This window comes from Prinia subflava, chromosome 1 (assembly GCF_021018805.1).
Source record: "Prinia subflava isolate CZ2003 ecotype Zambia chromosome 1, Cam_Psub_1.2, whole genome shotgun sequence".
Lineage (NCBI taxonomy): Eukaryota > Metazoa > Chordata > Aves > Passeriformes > Cisticolidae > Prinia > Prinia subflava.
In genome coordinates, this window is record NC_086247.1 from 36,485,585 (window position 1) to 36,504,755 (window position 19,171).

Genomic DNA, 19,171 nt, shown 5'->3' on the forward strand with positions numbered 1-19,171 from the left:
GTAGTGTTACACTTCAGACATGAATTTCCCACATAATCTTACAGATGCTTACACACACTTCTTATGTGTAAAATGGAGAGCATGAAGCAGAAAGGTGAGTCATCAATACATGGATGAACAGCTCTCCAACCACTGATGATAGATAAAAACACTATTTTTAATATCAGTCCATTTTCAATTCACTGTAGTCTGCTTATAAGCTTAGCTAACATGAGCATATCTTGGATGCACTTCTTGTTCACTTTTTCTTTTAAGACATGATGAAGAATTACAGGATTTTAGCCTTGACTAGAAAAAATGAAGCTTTTAAAGTATTTGTTTAACGAGTTTTTCCCAGTAGACATTTATTTCATTCCTTTGTGAGGAAAAAGACAGATAACTTTAGCCTCTTAAAATCCATTACTGACAACACAACCAAAATGTTCCAAATACAGCCATTACCAGGTAAAGATATAATATTCTTACATTAAAAAAGAACACGGGGGAGGAACAGAGATGTTTTTTGTTGGCAGTTTACTTCACAGCTTTGAAATTTCTTTTTATTCCTGGCTATATTGAGAACATGGGAAAAAACAACAGAGAAGCTTCAAGTTACAAGCATCAGAGAGAATTTACAATAATTTAGGGTCAAAGCCATAAATACAGGTCTTGACAAAATTACATGTAAGTGAGAAGGAGACTTCTTTGGAATCCATTGGTCACAGGACCAAAGAAATTTCTACAATCCTTGCTCCTCTCTGCTTAAGAGAAAGATGTAGTTAAATATGACTTGGCCATTGCAAATATTCTTTTTAATTGCCATGAATTCTGCTTGTCTGTTGCAAAAGAACAACAAATTGTACTTTACTTATTTATTTACATATAATATAATGTATTTACATATAGTATAATTACCATAGTCATAGTTTTGGCAGCACTTTCTCCAGGTTACCTGTTTTTGATAATGTCCAAAATCTAAAAAAAATTCCCTTAGTAGTCCTAAAGTTGCAAAAAGACATGGAGACCTCTACAGTTTCCACAGAAATATCATCTGGTGTTTTGAAACCAAGAAAATTCTGCTTTGCAATATGACAGGTTTTATAGCAAAAAACAAGATAAAAAATATAATAAATGAGACTTACCACGACAATATATCGAGGCCTAAACTGGATGGTTCCAAACAAGCCCAAAATGACAACTATTATTTGTAGAAAATTGCCAAGGATAGGAGCCCACTGGAAACCCAGGAAGTCAAAGATTTGTCTCTCTAATGCTGCCAGCTGTAAGAAAACACATAAACAGAACATCCACTTATTAATTATGGGTTGGACAGAACACTTGATATTTTATTATTTTTACCAGGCTTCACCAGCAAGTGAGCAAAGCTATGCAAACCTTGCTATTGCTTCTGAAATACCATCATGCTCCCTTCCTTTCCCCATGTCTTTGTTTCCTGAGATTTACCCTCAACTACACTCGACTCCAAGTTCCTCAATCTGTTCCTAAAAGCCCAAAAGGGCAGAGCAAGCCCAGACAAGTGCCAGACGTGGCCACTGTGATCCCAGGAGCTCCTTAATGAAGGAATTCAGGAAGACTGCTGGGACCTCCTCTCCTCACTACCTGAGGCACAGACATAGGCTCAGGCAGTAGAAAATGTTGGAAGACCTCAGAGCAAACTGCTTCAAAACCAACAGCCAAATGAGCCATCTGTGCTCTTCAAAAGCTGCTATGTTACTTTTGGGCAACTACAAATCAGAAAGAAATGGTGGCAGCCTAAGAGCTCTCTTCCCACTGTTCTAATGGCATTTTGGGTCTGGATTAAGTTGGGTGTGGAAAAGGAGGAAGCTAAGAAATGTCAACATTCATCTTTGCATCACATGTGGTTCTTAGGTAATTCTGCATTTCTGAACATTAGGCAAAAAAAGAAAAACAATAAACCAGATATAAAATTCTTCTGCAAACACATTTTTTACTCATTTTTGAAAATCCAATCCACTGTTCTAAAAACATAGAAAAATCAACTTTCTTAGCAGCATATTTGTTGAACTTTAAACTTAGTTCAATATTTTTGCAGCTGCAGCAAGATATTCTTGAGCAGCTAAATAGAAATCTACTGAGAAACAACAGAGTTTCTGTGCTTGCTAGAATTTGTTAACATCTATTTGATTTTACTACATTGTTACAAACCCTAAAATTTACTGAAATATGCACTTACAGTATTTATAACTGAGACAGATGGAGCAAGCATGGCTCTGTGAATACCAACCAAAGTATTATCATATGTGGGTATTTCACATAAACGATTTCATTTTACACATTATGGTCAGATTCAATCTTCACCTGCAAGATGAGACTAGGTGCCACTGAATGCAGAATCCATTTTTTCTGTACAAAAATCCTCCCTTACAGACACGAAAACCATATTCTCTATGCTGAGATAAATAAATATGATAAATCTAAACAATGAAATAAACAAAAGTTGAATCATCAACTTGGTGCAGCTCCTTTGCAATCAGTGAAGTTACACTGACTTTTATCAACTAAACATCCAGCCCAGAATATATAAATGAAAAATCACACAGTCCAATACAAGGGTGCTCCAAATCCCATGTGCAAGATGGTAAATAAAGAATTTTGAAAGCTCTTTGGCACAGGCAGAACTTACAGTTTATGGTCTAGCAATAACATACTGAGAGTCCTGTATCACATACAAAGGCATTTATGGCATCCATGATCAGAGCCAGAGACTTTTTCATTCCTATTACAAGTGGAAATCTTCTGGGTCAGCAAAACAGCTAAAAAATTCACAGACCACCAGTTTTCAGAGACAATGTGTCTTCTTCCTGGAGCCATAACATTAGCTAGCAAGCAAGCAGAGGACGGAGCTGTCAAATCAGACAAGGATTGGCTTAGTGCCACCTCTGCCCTGACCGTCATTGAAACTCTCCTGTAGCTTTGGTCTTCACCAATAAATTGAGAGTGTCCTATCACACTCCCAGCACTGAGGGCAGCTGGCTTAGCACTGTCTCCATTAAAGTGTCCTTGGCTCTGAGACAGGGCAGCTGTGTGCAAACTATACACTTACCTACTCAAAACGGCCCTTAGCCATGGGTTTCCTTCTCTGGGAAGACCACTGGCCACAGTAACCCTGGTTAATGTGACAGAAAGCTCTAATGGCTCACTGACATCCACAACGTCACTGCCTGGCTACTTCCCCAGGCATGAGAATGTGCTGGTGGTGGGAGCAGAGAGCTTGCCCAGAGTGGTATTGAGGAAATTTACACTGGTGGGTCATGGATACCATTATGCAGTTTATGTAGCTTTGAAACACCTAGAGCCATCTGAAAGACAAGCCTGAAGCACAGATATGAATGAAGCTGTTTAGTATCTGTTCTTCTTAAACTGACCCTTGGGATAAATCTTCAGGTCATCACCTTAAACACCTGGAAAATGTAACACTGGAATATAAGTGAACAAAAGCACTGCACTTTGCCACCAGACTCATGCTAAAAGGCTTGGTGTTCAGCTCAGGCCCAGACTGGATCAGATAAAAAGTTTGCCTTCATGTGCATCTCCCTGATATCTGCCAAGCAAGTTCTGAGTACATCTATACAAAAAAAAAGCTCAGTGGCCACAAGTATATTACCAAAGATGAGGGAGCACATGCGTATATTCACCATAGAGCTATATATTAAAAAAAATTGTTAATATTTCCATAGATAACTGTGGTTAAGGCACCCACCACAAATACAGAGAAGAAAAGTTCAATTTCCTCTCCTGCTGCCTAGTGATTTATTCATTCCACTCCTCCCACCTCCTATGCATTAGGATACCAAGGGAAAGAGCTTCTCTTTGAAGCCGTGTCACAAGCAAAAAATAAAAATTTCTATTTCATGAGTCAAAAAGAGAGCACAAGCAGAAACATGAGGGAACAGTCTATTGCTTTTGACACTTTTACAAAACTGGGAGAGTTGCTCGTGTTTCTTGCCTATAGGGCTTGCTCTTTATTTTATATACAGTGACAGCATGAAACCACTGAAAGAGCCCTGGAAGTAGTATGCTGTACAACAGCATGCCAACCTGCTTTCAGTACCATTCCTTCCCTACTAAGGAGTGCTTTCACCATCAGGCTATGCAGAGAGACCTTCCTGAACAGCTAAGTCTCATTTATTTTTTTGCTCTTGTCACCAACACAGAGCAATTTGTCTCATCCCCAAAGCCCACAGAATACATTAGCAGGGGTGAGGGGAATCTAAAGAAAAGGACGAGGTGGGAGGCATGTCTTTCCTCCTCAAATTGCTACTCTGGTCTAAATTATAACACCTTGCAGGTAAGACAGGCAGAAGTTAAAAACCTAATAATCCACGATCATGGCAAAGGAAATACATTAAGACCTGCTTTCTTTATACCATGACCAATATGGACTGAATAGAGGAAACATCTGAGTGCTGTTGCTCTTATGTCTAGTATTCAACCAGCAGAACCCCCAAGAAGCAATAAGGGCCACAAAGTTTTTAGCTCTGTGCAAATGGAAAAGCAATGCCTAACACAGGCTGTGATTCAGATTGTAATTGATTTGACAGAAATTATCAGAATAAAGAGAAGGAAACAGGCACCCCTACACATTTACAGGCTAGTTTTGCACAGATATGAAGAGCCTACGCTGATGATGTTTGCCCAAATCCAAAATACCTGTGTCCATCAGTGGTCACCAAACTAGCCTGAATTCTGTGAAAGATAGTTTCATTCAGAGTTACATGCATGTGAGTACTTCAAAATGTTACATTAGAAACATTTTGATTATAAGGAGGCTGTTTTTCTCAATAAGAATTTTCTTCTTAGCAAGAAATTTTCCCATATGAATTTTTAATTTCATCAACATTTTCAGATTCTTCTGAAAACAGCCTAAAAAATGAAACCTAAAGGGAAAGGAGAGGTTCCCAAAATTAGCTGGCTCAACTTCTCCCATTTCTAGAAGGCAGATAATCAACTTAGCAGGGCAGAGGAGCTCGAGGCTGCAGCTGGGGTATGCTTGATGTGACCGAGGTCCTCTGGGGGTTTACTGCCATACCAGGTCCCTACCAAGTTGGGAGAGGCTGCACCTCTACTGCTTGTGACAATCAAGACAACAAAGTGTGGGGCTGCCCATAATAAATTGTTGTCTGATACTTTTTTAAATGAGTAACACAGAAGTGGAATGAAAACCCAAACCTTTCTTGCAAATAAAAGAGGAGGGCTTGTTTCGGCAACCTAGGTACTACATGTATATTTGTAGTGAAACCTATGTCCAGCTGAGTGAAATATTTTCATGAGAACTTATAAAAATCTATCCAAGTTGATGGGAAACAACATTTTCTTATCTTAACAAGGCTTGAAAAAAGATATATGATATTTCTTATTACTGCTGGCAAGGGACAGCTTTGTTATTTAGTCGTCATCATCACTGACAATCTTGTAATGCAAAGTGCATGACTCAGGAGACCAGGACTAGCAGTAAAATACTCTAGTGGGACTGTAGCACTTCACTTAATGAAGCCTTCATTTTTTACCTCTTTTTTTCACTGAGTCTTCCAAACATTTCCCATTTCCCACTTCCTGCAGAACACAAGGAGAAGGTACTAAGCTGCAAGATGAGTCAAGGTGAACTTTCTCTTCCAGCCATGCTCAAGCCCTTTTGTATTAATGACAGCAAAAACTTCAGGTGAACTAATCTGTTTGAACTTTGAGCTTCTTCACCTAGAGGGATCAACCAGATGTGCAACACAATTGGAATCTCCAGAAAAAAATAGTACTTAATAGCATTAATGTTTCACAAGCAGCTTAAGGCAAAGGAGTAGCAAAATAAAAGCCAATGCTGTGTAGGATCTGCAAAAAAAAAATTGCCAAGATGTTCCTCATCAAAAGAGAAATAAAAAAAACATTTTTGAGAAAAGGCTTCAATAGGGTGCCCTATGGATTAAACTCCTCCTCTAAATTCTCAGGTCCTATTATACTTCAAAATATAGATCAGAAGCTGTCTGAGTGATGAGACACCACAGCAGAGTTACAAAGTCAACTTTTCAAATACGTGTTAAAACTCAATTTTCTCTTTTGTCAGAAATGTCAAGACAAACAGTCAGTTTTATATTTTGATGGAAAAGTTTTATAAATGACATGTTAGTTTGAGATTAATAAATAGAACCAAATCCATAACAGAAGAAGTCACTATATCAAGATGAAGAGTTTTCATATGTAACAGATCATTTCATAAAGAAAAGACCCAAAAGTGGCATGATATAACCAGAAGACTATAAAATTGTTAAATGTAAAAATAAAAGGTTAATGATACAGCTGCAAATTTGATACTTTATAAATTACTAAATTTAAAAACCTGGGAAGTATAATCTACTCTGCATTTGAAATTTAAAAGTTGCTTCAATCTGTCATGCAAAACAATCCCTAGAAATTGTAACAACCAGAAAAATACCAGTTGTATATTTAACAAAATTGTATTTGAGAAATCTAACAAAAATCAAAGAAATGTTTAATAACTAGAGAGCTGTAAAACTATATAGCTTTGAAATCATTTTTGAAATTAAAACAATTTTACAAGCTGCAGGAGAAGATTAAGAAATGGACACTTATTGTTAGTAATGGACTCAACTTTCAAAAATTACAATAGTATACAAAAAATGGCGAATCAAAAAATTACAGTTCATAGTATTCATTCTCTAAATTCAGCTCAGGAATTATCTGTAACATCTGAATTATGCATGTAAGACTCAGAGTTGGCTGATATTGTTAGTACTTATCACGGGAGAAGTTCCAGGGCACAGCACATCATCCATACTATCTGGTGCTCCTAAAGATAAAGATATTTTCTTCAAAATTCTCATCTTCATCTTATTGTCATAAATTTAAGCTGTGGCTCCTGGACATGATGAATCTCTGAATCTTTTTACCATTACCACTGGTTCCAATATGCTGTGCTGAATTACAGTTTAGTCCAGTTTGGCAGATGCAGCTGTTAAAAACTGAAGTGGTTCCCCAGCCTCCTCCAACGAAACTCCACCTGGAGCTTTAAGTGCCCTCTGTTCTGAAGTCCCAGGATACCTTTGCTAAGCTCAGCAGTGCAACCACCTTTTCCTCATAACCCATCCTGCCATGCCATGCCATGCCATGCCATGCCATGCCATGCCATGCCATGCCATGCCATGCCATGCCATGCCATGCCATGCCATGCCATGCCATGCCATGCCATGCCATGCCATGCCATGCCATGCCATGCCATGCCATGCCCGTCCCTCCTTCCTTCTTCCTTTCCCTTCTCTCTTTCTTCTTTTGTGCCCAGATTGGTGGGCACTCCCAAAAAACTACACACTAGCACGAGGGAGAGGGCAGTGGCGAGGCAGGAGAGGAGCAGTGGGAGCCTCCTACACCACCTTGCAGCCTGAGCATTCAGCTGGAACACACAAAACCTTGGATCAAGGTCACTCAGCACTAGCCACATTTGACTTAAACTCTGTCTTCACATTCCAGGGCACTTAGGTGTGTGTTTCTTTTTCCTTGACAGATGTTCCACTGAGAAAACATTTTTGTGAAACCTTGGGGCAAAGGCTCAATGTTCACATTTGGAAAATGCACACTTTCTAATTTAAGGGGAAAAGACATCAAAAAGCTGTCTAGGTACTCTGGATAAAACCTCAGCATTGGAGAGTAAAAGATTGACTTATCACATGCTAAACCCCAGGATTTCCAACAGGAAATTAACAGGTGATGAAAGCAGAAAGATAAAATAAATAAGTAAATAAATAAGTTGCATTAAAGACCAATGGTAATGAATAAACCACTTTTTATACAAATTTTATACTCCTGCTGTGTTTTCTGAATTTTACTGACAGGCTTGACTCCAGTAAAAGAAGATAAGATTGAATACCAGAGAAATGCCAGGTTTTTAATGCATTTAAACCTGAAGAGGAAGGGAGGTGTCAGATAATCACTCTTAGCTGAGGAATTCTATTTAGCAAGTTACTATTCTTAAGCTAAATATTACAGACTCCTTATCTGTAACTTATCTTGCAACAGAGGCTTCATTACCAAAGATGAGTGTAGTCAGTGCCACAATTAAATGTTTAACTTTGACTTAGATCATTACTTCATAGGTTTAGTGACAGTTAAAGGAATTATCTGACCACAGAAGAAACTCTCATTAGATTTTTAATGATCTGCATTCACTTGTCCAGGTGAAATACTAGCTTTTGGGTGATTTTAAGATGGTAATCCCTTATAACAGCTCACTAAGTACATTTATAAGACCATGTGTCATGGAGGTTATTGAATGTCATGAAAGATTCTGAGTAAAGCACAAATATTTATAGTAAGTTCAGTTTAGTGGAGCAACAGAGAAACTTAGCTTTCTGACAAGTTATTGTCAGACAAGGAAAAAAACCTGATGATCAAAAGTGCCTTTGCAGTCTTGGTCAGACAGATAGGTAATTGGCTGTCACTTGAGTAATTTTAAATAAAATATAAAGCAAAAGGAATGTATGTGCTGAAGGAGCTCGATAAAAGAGCAATAGGCAAGATTAGTGAAGGCCAGAGCACAAAAACTAAGAAAAGAAAGGCAGGCTCAATAAGAAATATGTTGTCTTTTTAAGACAGCCTGCGCTGCTTTTCAACAGTGAATGCTATTCTTATTCAGCTGTTCATCTCATATGGAAAATACTCAGAACTAAATAAAGGTTTTCCCACCATTCTAGTAACTGCTTTGGTGAACAAGTTCAGTGGAGGGTGATGGTAGTGACAACACATAATATTGTTGGAGATACGATATTTTAACGAAACAGATTTTTTTTTTCTGAGGACAAAAAAGTTTCACTCCTCAATACCAGTTGTTCTTTGATAAATGTTTAAGAAAAACGACAGGTAAGGAGAGAACAGTATATGTTCAATGATTTTTGAAAGCCAATACACTGCTCTAACAACTCAGAACCAAAAGACCCTGCTAAATGAATGGCAAAGAAGTCAATCTGATCAGGTAATTTGGACCCTAGCATAAAAAGGAGAGCTGGTAGATCTTTAAAATCTATAAATATAATTAGAGGGTGCTGAAAAGATTCTTTTATCCACAATTAACAAGTATATACATATATTTAATATCACTATTTAACATTATCAGACAGACACAAAACAAAGGTAATTCTTCATAGAAAACTGTTTTTCTTGTTGTGTGTACTACAGAAGTCTTGTAGCTGCACTGATTATGTGCAGGAAGATTTTGAGTGATGGACTTGATGATTTTGTTATGTATTTCACCAAACTGAGCCAAACCCTCCAGTTTTGTCACTGACAAAGCTCACACAAGGTCAAAAGAAGCCCTGACTGCATCGAGGCTGCAGGATCTGGCTCAGAAAGGCAACAGCAAATTATTTAAGAATCTCATCAGCATGAGAAGAAGATTTTGTTAATATTTACTCTGCAGGGTCACCTGACTGCAGTGATATAAAAGGTGGCATCAAATAGTTCCAGTTCCCAGCACACGATGAGTGCCAGGGTGATATACCTGAGGCTGATGGCTACATCTGTACCAAACAGACCCCATAAAAATGCAGTTAAAGGCTATGGGTAGCCATGACAGGGAAGAAGCCAGCTATTGTAATAAAACCCCATAGCGCCAATTCGTTACAGCACAGTGATTTAAGATTGAATTTCAACCCTCCAATGAAGCTGTAACTGATCCCAAAACACTAAATTCAAGCCCCTTGGCTGCTTGACCTATAAAATCCTGCAAACAGCTGGAATGAACATGCTTGTAATGGCATTTAAGGCTCCCTTGGTTGTTTCATTTAAATGCCAGTCCACATACAGCAAAAGACAGTGTAAGACATGGTTATAGGTTAAAAAACTTTAAAGATTTCTATCTTACTATAAATGAAAAAGGCCATGTCAAAAGATGCAAGACAGAATGAAAATTACAATTGACTTATTAATAATTTTATCAAGCGGCATATATGGTGGATTTAGTCCAAAAGAAAGTTTTCACTTGCCATACCATTACATCCTTTCACATCTTCAAATACCAAATTCTTGTAATTGTAATGGACTTTTTTTAATTTCCACATTTGAACACATCCAGTAAATCTCTGTACCTCTACAGGCTTCCTCAATGCACAGGTTTAAGACATGGTGAAGTACTTACTGAGTAACTAGCAGAACTGAAGCGGTGTACTACTTCTTTGAATTCTCAAGCCATAGTAAACAAGGTAAGGAGGTGACATAAGGAGGTAACTTGATAACAATTAACTTGACAGCCCTAGATCCTGATGACTATGGGATCCAGTTTAAAAAAGAAAGGAGAGAAAAATGAGAGAAAAAGAAGAAGCTGGGAACTTATGCTGCAGGATCTGTACCCAACCCATCCTCACCACAAAGAGTCTGACTGGGAGGGAGGAGATGCTGAGACGGGCACCCAGACTGCAAGGTGAAAGAAGAATTGAAATCCCTGTAAGGTAAACGGGTGAAACCAGTATTTAGAGCCTCCAGTAGATGAATGTCATGCTCCTTTTTGCCAAAGAGCAACCCTCTGCTCTTGAAATAAGCCTCTTTTATGACTCTTGAAGCCCTCTAAACCTGTACTTTAATGCAGGCTTCAAAAGAATACAGAAATTAAACCAGATGGAGTATTGCTTCCATGATTACAGAAGATACATGTTCAGAGCTCACATGGACCTGGACAAGTTTAGAGGTCCAAATTTAACAAACTAAAACTGTTTGATATGAGCTTTGGCATAAAATATCAAATGGCACAAATTGATTGATGACAGATCTTGAGAAACATAAGGTTTCCCACAGGATGGTGCATCTTATGTTTAGTTTTAGGTTCCAAAAAGGCAGTGTATCTTCAATCACCAACTCTCTTCAGGCAAAACAAGGTATTAACTCAAGGCAGCCAAGCAATAAAAATCATGTGTTGGCTGTTACCCCTAATTTGAGCCACAGCACAGAGCCTATTTCCACAGCAGGCAGGAGTTCAGATGTCTGCTAGGATAATCTTTCCCTTTTTTTTCCCCAGAAAACTTCTCTCCAATGCATCTCTCGAATGCCAGCCACGCAAAAGTAGAGACTGCTTATACTTGACAGATGCACAAGGGGAAAAAAAGCAGTTTAGCACCAGCTCAGAAGTCTGATGACGTTTCTAAATAGGTCCCTGCCCTGCAGGTCATTCACTTGCTCTCAAATGCCGATTTCAAGCATAGTGGCAACACTCCTGGACCCTTTGACTCTGTCATTGCGTATGATGAGACTGCACTGATGTTGCCATTGCACTGACAAGAAAACTCTCTGATACTGGATCATTTCACGTGGTCATGTAAAATACAGAAATATCCTTCTTTCTTTACAGCATAGCAAAAACATCCCTCCACTTCCTGAGTTATTTGGCCAGGAAGAAGGGTTGAGTTAGGATGGAAAAGCAGCATGACAAATATTTTTACCTCATGTTATCTTAAGTAATTAATCAATGAAGTTTATTGTATTAATAACTTCCAATAGAGGGCTATACAGGCATTTTTCTCTCATTTAGACATGCAAGTATGTTTTGATTAAAAAGAATCGGAAGCCTGAGATTATTCTCAAACATGAAAGAAGAATTACTGTAGTAAAAAGTGGGTGAAAACATGGCCATATCTTTAATCTCACTCTTTTACAGGTATTCTAAGATCTGGCCATCCTCTTGCAGAAATAAAACTCCAAACTCACATTATTTTCTGTGATTTTGTAGCCTCCTCACATAGAATGGAGAATAAACTTCTCAAAGTATATATATAACTACTTGTATAGTTTCCTAGAAAGTTGTCAACAGAAACACTCATTCTGGAAAATGTTATAGAGCTATAGGGAAATAAAAGGTATCTTTTGGGTCGTTTAAGCTAGATTCTTTGATACCAAAATTAACTCCACTCTCAACTCCTTTTATAGAGTTAAATTTCCACATACACTATCTTGATTTACCTAACCCTTCTGGAATGCCATTCCAAAATGCCATTCCTGCAAGGAATCACCCTTTTCACCTTGAATTCACCTTCCCTGAATATGTGTGGCCAGCACTCTTCTAGATGTGCAGACAAATTCCCAATTGTTCCTTTTCCAATGGAAATACGTATTTCATTTGGAATCAAATAGGAAGATCTTGACTTTGGCTTGTTACAAACTGGTAATTCATCGTTCATTTAAAAAAAAGAATGAATTATCTGAATTTAAAACAAGTGTTTAGAAGTAGGTATGATACCTTTCAGGGTCATTTTAAAACTCAAAGTATACATATAGAAGTGTAAAAGTTCTGTGTATGTTATATATTTAGATCTCTTTCCATAAAATAAAGTGTGCAAATTGTTTAATCTTAACTTTTTGCTCTGATTTTTAACAGAACTTAATTCATCTCTCCATTTGTCTAGTTATTTTCATTTAATCCTCCAACTTCTGCTCTTTCTCCATAGCAGTTGGACTGCAGCACTTCAAAAAAGTTTATCTAGCCTTGTCCTTGCAAACCACAGATGAAGTATTATCCCCATTTACCTTCCCAATCGCTGCCACTATCCATTAGCCCCACTGCTGGTATTTCAGTATGCACTACAAATGATGAGTATGATAACTACTGATGTTCAGTGGAGCTGTTCATTTATCTCAGCGGTGGTCTCTCCATTTATCCCATCAGTCAAACCTTCTCCAGCAGCTCTTTTGTCCATTCCTAGGTACAGCCAAGACATACCTGTACTTGTCTCTCAAAAGGCCTGGAGCAGAACAAACAAGTTGAGGAAAGCAGGGGGGCTACCAGAATGTCACAAAAGACACCAACGCTGTTCAAAGGCTAAAGGTAATTATTCCTAATTACCTAGAGATGCTCAGCAAGACTACACAGGCAGAAGTGAAGACAGAGACTGATCTGAAATCACGCAGGGTAATAGATTCCCATGGCAGAAGATTTCTCCTTTGATTTTTAGAATACTGATCCCCAAGATCTACAAAATTCCTCCAGTGTTTGTCAGTTTGTGTTAATGCTATGTTCCCACACAGCTGAGGTAAGAACACACAGCCTTAAGTAGTTGCAAAGTATCACACCTCTGTGTGCTGTGCTTTCCTGAGCTGTAGCACAATAATGTTTCCTCCAGACTGCTTGGATTGCATAGGCTGACACTGTGCAAATACCTCCTGGCTATGATCCAGAACTGTGTGAACTTCCCCAGGAAACACCAAGAGGTTGGACAGTTTTACAGGAGACCAATGTTTAAGGTAATGCATAGGTCCTCCTTGAGCACTAGTAAAGCAAAAATGGTTCATGGAATGGTAAAGGCCGGAGGGCATCTCTGGAGGTTACCTGGTCCAAGCCCCTGCTCAACCCAGGCCACCTAGGGTCGTTTCCCCAGGACCATGTCTAGATGACTACTGAATATCTCCCAGGGTGGGGACTCCTCTCTGGGAGACCTGTGCCAGTGCTCGGTCACCCTCTCACAGTAAAAGTGTTTCCTCTTCAGAGCCTTTTCATATACGACTTCTAGTGAATTCATCAGGTGTGCTATGACAGTCTCTATGGAAAAGGGGAAACTTAGAAAATATAAGAAACTGCAAGGCATGCGTCGGCCTTCAAAAAATAATGCTGGTTTCATTGCTGTGGCAGATCTGTTACAATTAAATCAGCATCAAATTTATAAACTTGAGCAACTTAGTTTTCATAAGGAGAACAAAAGGAGAGAGTACCAAGTAAGAATCTAGGACAAGTTTAGAGCAAAGGCCCCGGCAAAACTCAGAACCTGGAACCCTCGGTCTCATCAGTTACCCCAGTGAAGCCAATAGGGTTCTTTAGGAACACATGAGCTACAGGATGACATCAATGATTGAATGGTAAGTGTGCTAAATGGTAGAACTCTCAAAATTCACCCTCAGCTCTATGAGATAAAGATAAATCTTTATAACCTGTCTGGAACTTCACAGCACTGTGCAATTTCCTCTACTGAGTCGTGATGTTAACTTAAGCAAAATGAATGTCAGATGAATCAGAATCTGATTAAAGATACTTGCAGTAAAGAAAATTGTGAGACCAACCAATCAATTGATAAGTGAATAAACATAAAATATGAATCAAAACATAAACATACTTCAAGGATCTGTAGAAGGAAGATAGTCTTACTAGCTCCATGGCTGAAAAAAATTACACTTAGGAAAAGCAGTTGTGACCACAAATCTCCAAAATTTCCAACCACTATTGAGACCACAGGCCACAGTGACACTTTTGGAAGATATCATCTAGAGATATTTATTATGGAACAATTGAAGTTCATATTACTGGTAGCAAAAGCAGTTGGAACACTCAAACACCATTTGTCTTCTCTGTGAGCACACCATTAAACATGCCTGGGGACGTTTCCTTTACCTGCTTTTCTGCAAAAGCCACAAATTACATGCATGTGCTTTGTAGTGCCAGAATACATTCTCACCTGCCCAATACACTCAAGGCCAGAAAGCGTATCTCTACCAAATTTGACTTTACTATATTCTAGCTACTTGAAGACTTTCAAGAAGTTGTACTATTTATACGATGGCAGATTTTTGTCTACCATTTCCCCATAGAAGCAGAGTTGTGGTCTTGAAATTTCAGTAGTATGACTTAATTTCAAGACACAGAAAAGAAAAAAAAAAAAAAAAGGAAATTATTCAGAATACTCCAAAATCTTATTTGAGCACAAATACTACCAAAAGTGAAAAATTATGATGACCAAAACTATGACTATCAAATTGCTATGTTTCATTTTTAGTATAATATTTGTCTGAAGGTCTTATTGCTGTGAAAGTCATTCTTAAAAGTTAGTGAAAAGAATCTTTAAAAGACAGAGTGAATAAAAATGTTACTTGCCTTCTTCCCTTACTCACATTTTATCTACCCCAAATAGATGGATTAGTACAAAATGTGAAGGGAAGCCTTTAAACCCAGGAAAAGAATCCTGCTGCAGACCTTCTGCCTCATTTAATTTTACTGTGCAAGTTCAGAAAGGGAAGACTGTGGAAAGAAAATGTAATGCTAGGTGTCTTTGTGAATACCAGTAACCACATTAGGCTGTCACAGACTTATACATCCAGTAGATTTCAGTCACTGCAGACTTATTCATTCCAGTTTCATCTCCCTGGAGACAGACACCTGTTTTCAGCAGGGCTAAGCAATCAGTCTATGACAGGAAGTTTTCAGACCCCAGGGAAGGTGTGCTGTAATCTCTTTTTTTATCATTGCTGGAATAGGCATAAAGACAAGGTGAGCTTGCCTTATCTGATGCCATGGCAAGAAATGATAAACATTCATTATTATCTTGCAGGAGCTCGGGAAAATCCACTGTCAGAAAAGAAACCTCTTTAACCCAGTGGTTCAGCAGATGGGAGTTATGTGGGAGAATTTTCATATAATGAAAACTTACTGTGTTTCTCCATGGGAGGCAAGTTCCCCATATGCCTCCTTTGTCTCATCTCCTTTGTAACTTCAGAGCTGGAGAGGCAGCAAACATGTTTATTTCTGCTTCTTCTTCAGAAGCACTTCTCATTTTGTCCCCCCAGAATGCTGCCTTTGCATATTCACACACCTCCCTAGGGGCATGCTGCCCACTAAACCCACGGGTCTCCCTTTCACTTCTGTAGGACCAAAGTGTCTCCTGTGTGTCTCCAACAAACTCTTCTGTAAACTCTTAATCTCAACTGCTGCATTTCTGTATGACATGGGGTATATCCCGTCATCTGGTGTACTAAGTATTTCCAATGGATTCCTAGAGTTTGGGGTAACCATATACACCTTAAGGTGTTGGTGGATTTATGTTTGTCAAACAAAACGGACAACAAACATATTGCATAAATTATGTTTTGATACTTAATGCTCAACAAAGTGACAGATTATTTGTTCAGAAATATACCACAATGTGGCTGCTTTGACCACTAAATTTAAACCTTACAGATCTTTTGTTCCTGGCTCTAGTAAGAGTTGATGTCTAGCTGTTCTGCTCTAGGGTTACTTTGGAGACAAACAGCAATGATGAATTTTAATGACATGCCTCTACTTTCACTGAAGAACCAAAGTGAACCACAGGAAAGATGCAGTTTATATTGGTTTTTTGTGCCCTTTGCACTCTGTCATCTGTCCATCCTTTATCCCCTACAAGAGAAATATGGGGAACAAGATGCTGTTTCATGCTCAAGAGTCAGCTGCATAGTATGCTAGGAAGGGATAAAATATTTCTTTCTGCAATTCTTTGGTAAAATTAATAAAATTAAGAAACAATAATCCTTTTTGATTGTAAATGGGCAATATATTAACACTGACATTTTCTGACTGTAAAAATCCCCCCTGAAGTCCCTTTATGTTTCTTGCATGCTTTCCCTAAAACTGTGAGCACTGTTACAGACAGGAAAATGGATTACCTAAGAATTTGCCCTGATTTAGTATAACCACACAGATATTCTTGAATATTCTTGAATTCCTAGGAGTAGTTCATTGCAATCTCTCACTACTTCCAAGGCTATTGCAACTCAACGAGCTGAATAAAATACCAACTTCTATCTCTGTCTTACAACTACTTACAAAATACAGTAAGAAACTATCATCACTACTTTCATTCTCCACTGTAGACTCACCAGATTTCCCTCATTATAATATATTCTTCTACAAAAGTGAGGAAACTGCTGCTCCAACTGAAAAACTGTATTCAGACGAGGATGTGGAAGCACGCAAAATATTTATACAGTAAATAGGTCATTTCCTCAACACAAAAAAGACAAGGACAAACTACAAATTCACTTTCTCAAATGGAATTTAACTTTCTCATGGATTACTTGCTCATGGTAGTTGATTTCTAGATCCACTCTTAAAAATACCTTGCACACAAGTGGCCTCAGGAGGCTTTTGATTTTCAAGGTTTTCTACTTACTCTCATACTTAACCTCCCTATCTCCCCTACCACTGGCAGACAATAAATACTTATCAGTCTCTTTAATGCTGTAAAAACACAACTCTTAGATACTGCAACACAGTTTGCACTTGTTATTTCAAGCTTATGTCTTGGAAAAGAAAAAAAAAACAACTAAAAGAGCAGTTGTGGTTTTGCACCATAGGCACACCACAGAAATCACAGAGTAGCCCGCTATCCCCTTCTCTATTTGATGGTATGGCTGTATCCTGTGTTTTAGTTCAATTTTCACTTGCACAGCCTTTTACCAGGCTAAGTTTTTAACATAATACACACAATGCGCAGTAAAATAACTGTTAGCTGTGTTGCCTGTTCTACAGTGAACACCTGTTTAACCAGGTAAGATACCCGTCTTCTTACTTATTTTTCTCCAGAGTCAAAACAAGCCCATGTCTTAAAAGTGAAAAATAAATAAGAATGATAGGACAGGGATAATGTACAAGGCACATATGTTCTCATGTACACCGTTAATCTTATCTCCATTTTGCATATCTAATGATCCAACTTCTGGTATATTTTCTCTAATCCTAAACTTAGGACATTACTGCTACACACAGGATATAAAGTGCCTTGTGGTTTAAAAAACGTACATGTTCTGATAAGCACTTTGTACTGCCCACATAAAAGAACCAAATATAGAGATATAAAAATTACTCCAAGCTCAACTGTAAATTGAAGTTATCACTTCATATTGAAAGCCTGGGGATGCTACATGGCTTTAGGAACACACCTGGAACCATTACTTTTCTTTTTTCTCTTCACATACTACGTTCCTGTCTTATTGCAAGCATTTCTTTGGGAATAAAGATCTTCCATTTTGTTTTTAGCGAAGATTTATTCTCATTACACAAACACAGGATTACACTATGAGGCCAAGATTTCAATCATAAATCTGTGAAAAATGCCGAGTCTGTCTACTGGGAATACTAACATCATGATAGTGATTTTTTTTTTGCTGTTTGCAAAGTTTATGCAACTAAATTATGTTGTTGCATTACACTTTCATCCACGTTCAGTGTTCATTTCCTTTTTTTCATGGTATTAGAAGTTACCATTTTGCATTCCCCATCCTAAATCTGTAAGAAGCCAGTGAAATAAAAACATATAATTTATCCCCAAATGTGTCAATGAAGTCATTCGGTCAAGTCTTTGAACGACCTGGATGCAGAACACAGTTCTTTGATTTCTATTTCTAAGCATTCCCTTCAATATGTCCCAAAGTATCCAAACCCTTTTTTAATTATTAAGAAACAGCCTTGTAGTTAAAACAAAACCACAAAAAGCTCCTGCCCTTCTCCTCATAAAGCTGTGTACAATTTAAGAAAGCTGACATCAGACATGAAGCCAAGTCATGTATGTTCATGCAAATACCCAAATGTGCAGGGAATTAGTTCATAGCACATATCTATATGCATATATATGCATTAAAATTGCACATATATGTTAACATATACATATATGTATCTACACATATTTATGTGTATGCGTGTGCAATTTACTCAGTGTCCCTAACTCTTTGGATAAATAAGCAAATATATAGAATTGATTCTGAATGTCTGGCCCAATCACATATGCAATTTTTTTTCTAGATACAAAATAGTTACCTTTTCTGAATAAAAGAAATCCTGCAAGTTTTGTAAGTATGAACATTATAATACCATAATCATAAAATAACTTAATCCAAAAGCTCTTTCCTCAGAAAAACTACTAGGTTCAGTAGAGGATGCACTTGTGTGAGGAGGACAGGATTATGTCTGATGTCCTCACAGCAGCTCCCATGCCTGCAGAAGCACCCAGAATAATCACCATGGTCCCCACACCAACACTGAATGCAGGCACCTGCTGTGAGGCCCTTATTCCAGGGCCAAGAACAGCCTCGTGACCTCTCTCCATCAAGCTCTAGGGCAAACTCACTTGTGTCACTCAGTGCCCCCAGACTCCAAAATCCTGGAGATTGCCACACCACCAGACTATGGAAAAGGTGTGGGCAGGAGGTGGGGACCAGCTCTTCAGGGAGCCCTTTCTCACCATAGCTGCTTGCACCTTCAAGTAATTCCATACAGCTGCAGTCAGCTCTGCCAACAGGGCTTTTTAGCCCAGAATGACACAGTTATTGTAAAGACTGAATTCTTGCATCAAATACAACTCTTCAGGTATTTTCTAAATTTAGTTGTTCAATGTATTTTTTCTTTTCTTTTTACATCTCACATTAACTTGCT

At 38.2% G+C, this 19,171-nt stretch overlaps 1 protein-coding gene across 3 annotated transcripts in view; it reads right to left on the bottom strand.

Annotated features, from left to right (window-relative positions):
* NKAIN3 (sodium/potassium transporting ATPase interacting 3) overlaps positions 1-19,171 on the bottom strand; it is a 339,304-nt gene that overhangs the window by 176,689 nt on the left and 143,444 nt on the right. For all 3 annotated transcript variants that reach the window (XM_063393405.1, XM_063393401.1, XM_063393396.1), the window contains exon 2: positions 1,122-1,259. In XM_063393405.1, the coding sequence (XP_063249475.1) occupies positions 1,122-1,259 (138 nt within the window). The remainder of the gene's footprint in view (positions 1-1,121; positions 1,260-19,171) is intronic.